General features: G+C 48.4%; 2 protein-coding genes across 2 annotated transcripts; one reads left to right on the forward strand and one right to left on the reverse strand.

Moving 5' to 3' along the window:
- Window positions 1-139: 139 nt before the first annotated feature.
- PPTG_21168 (hypothetical protein) lies at window positions 140-319 on the forward strand (the record flags this gene model as incomplete). The annotated part of the gene is made up of 1 exon (XM_008895621.1): window positions 140-319. One exon carries the CDS (start codon window positions 140-142, stop codon window positions 317-319), a length of 180 nt encoding a protein of 59 aa, XP_008893869.1.
- Window positions 320-1,210: 891 nt separating this feature from the next.
- On the reverse strand, window positions 1,211-2,139 carry PPTG_21169 (hypothetical protein; the record flags this gene model as incomplete). The annotated part of the gene is made up of 4 exons (XM_008895622.1): window positions 1,211-1,384; window positions 1,468-1,555; window positions 1,647-2,077; window positions 2,122-2,139. The coding sequence occupies 4 exons, from the start codon at window positions 2,137-2,139 to the stop codon at window positions 1,211-1,213; spliced, it is 711 nt and encodes a 236-aa protein (XP_008893870.1).
- Window positions 2,140-2,172: the final 33 nt, after the last annotated feature.

The raw sequence follows: 2,172 nt of genomic DNA on the forward strand, positions 1-2,172 counted from the left end.
GATAATGAAACGGAGACTAACTAACCGACCTCTTTGTCCTCTCCTAGCCTCCTCTTATGTAGCCAGCGTTGCCTCCTGAGCAACGCCGTAGATGCAGAGTCCACAGGCGCCCAGCTAGCGCCGTAAACAGGAATCCAGTATGTTCGATGCAGCTTTTGTCGAGTCCGTGTCGGAGTTCAATGCCTTCATGCCGACGCGTGCAGCGTCGGCGTGTCTTCATCCAGTTACATCCACGGAGGTTGCGAGACGCAGCGCGTCACTACTCGTCGAGATCATTACCATGATCAACCACAGCGACAGTAGCTTGACTCAACAGTAGCTGACGCCCAACACTGCGCTCTTCATCAGCTAAACCTCCAACTAAACCGATTCGAAAGAGCTCACGTACGAATTTCGATCCAAGTTGGTTTGAAGCCGCCCTCTACTCACTCCAACACCGTCGTATCTCCAGGAACCTGCATATAAAGACATAATACAGGTTTTCGGTGAGCCCAGCGAATTGAATATTTTCGGAAGAATGCCGGCGCTCGTACGAAGCGTTGCTCTTCTTTGATCTGGGATAAGGTTGCGCTGAATCATGAAGACGCAAGGGTGTTCACCGTCATTTCAAAGCTCTACATGACGCTTCTAATGTGCATTGCAGAATCAACAAGTGGGGATGGCGCTGCCGATGCCTCGCTTCAGTTGTTTGGTTTGTTGTTGGGAGGTACACCTGTTGTGGCCGCGGCTGCTGATGATATGGTATGGATGATGGACATACATATAAAAAAATTGCTTTGTGTTGACAGAATCGATCCGGGGAATATATTCAGTAATTCACGATCATTGGCACACACTAGACATGGGTCTTTTGCTAGTGAGCATTGGCATTGCCGGCATCGTACATATCGCAGAATACTGAAATTCTAGTGAATGCCTTTTAAGACGTCATAGATAATACGTTGTGATTTTTGCGAGGTAAAATTTTTTCTAAAGATTTTGTTGATGCTCCAGTAGTATTTTTCAGATGTGACCGTCAACGATGAACACGGTGTTGTTAATAAGACGGATATTTACTCCAGAGTGAAACCGGTATGCAGGGTAAATTGCCAGTTTTGTAGCCTCAGGAAGGGCATGAACAAAAATGTGCATCACTTAAAGAGTATTTATCAGATTGTGGTGCGACTTGAGTCAATACGAAGAGGAAGTACTGCGTGAATTTTGTGACGTTCTAGGCGCCGATTACTACAATTTTGAGATACAAGTGTTGGGGTCGCCCACTCCCGCGGGCGATAGGACATAGTTCCCCACAACCAGTTCCGCTCGCTTCGCAGCTCGCTGCACTACTCGCCAGTGCCGCTTTCGCTGCGCTCGGCAGCTGGATGGAGTCTTCGGAGCTGATAAACTGTAAACGAAGAGTAAAATGTAAAGCTACCATGTATTTATGCAATTAGAAAGCTTTTTTGCTGCTAGAAGACCTTGGCGTACGGTGAAGATTTCGCGGTAAACGATGTTTTTGGTGCTCATCGCATCATCCTCAAAGGTGGAGTCGTCCACCATGACCGTAAATCCCTTTCTCGACGTCGCGCGTGACAATGCCACTTACAATTGGCCGTGGGAGAACACGGGTCCTTGCAAGCAAATACCTACTTAGTTGAACGACTGACCTTGAGCTCGGTTGATCGTCATTGCGAACGCTGGAAATACTGGAAACCGCTTGCGTCGAAGCTGGGAACACGAAGTCCTTGTCGTCGTCGCTGATGAAGATGAAATTTAGCGAGCGCAAGAGTTCCGGCTTGAACAACATGTTGTCTGATCCTTCCATTATATCGACGGAAAGACGTTCTAGTGTCTCTCCTGAAAGGCGATCCGCCACCATCTCGTTCAGGCGCCAAATGTTCTCGTTTGTTGGTGCGAGAATGACTCTTTCCGCGAAATACTCGTCGGTCACATTCGCCCCACCCACACCAGGGTACACCGCGTCTATGAGCGTGTTCAGATTTTGCTCGTAGTAGTCGTGGACGACTAGACCTTCGACTCCTTCTTGATCCGGTGGGAGGAGGGCAAAGTTGGGAAAGTCTTCTTCTTCAATGTCTTCCTGCTCCAGTTAATCCGGAATGAGACGCATATCCCGCGGTAAACTGATATCGCCCTCGTCATTGTCGCGGTTCACAGTAAATCGTCCCTCACCAA

Source organism: Phytophthora parasitica, assembly GCF_000247585.1.
Source record: "Phytophthora parasitica INRA-310 unplaced genomic scaffold supercont2.3, whole genome shotgun sequence".
NCBI lineage: Eukaryota > Oomycota > Peronosporomycetes > Peronosporales > Peronosporaceae > Phytophthora > Phytophthora nicotianae.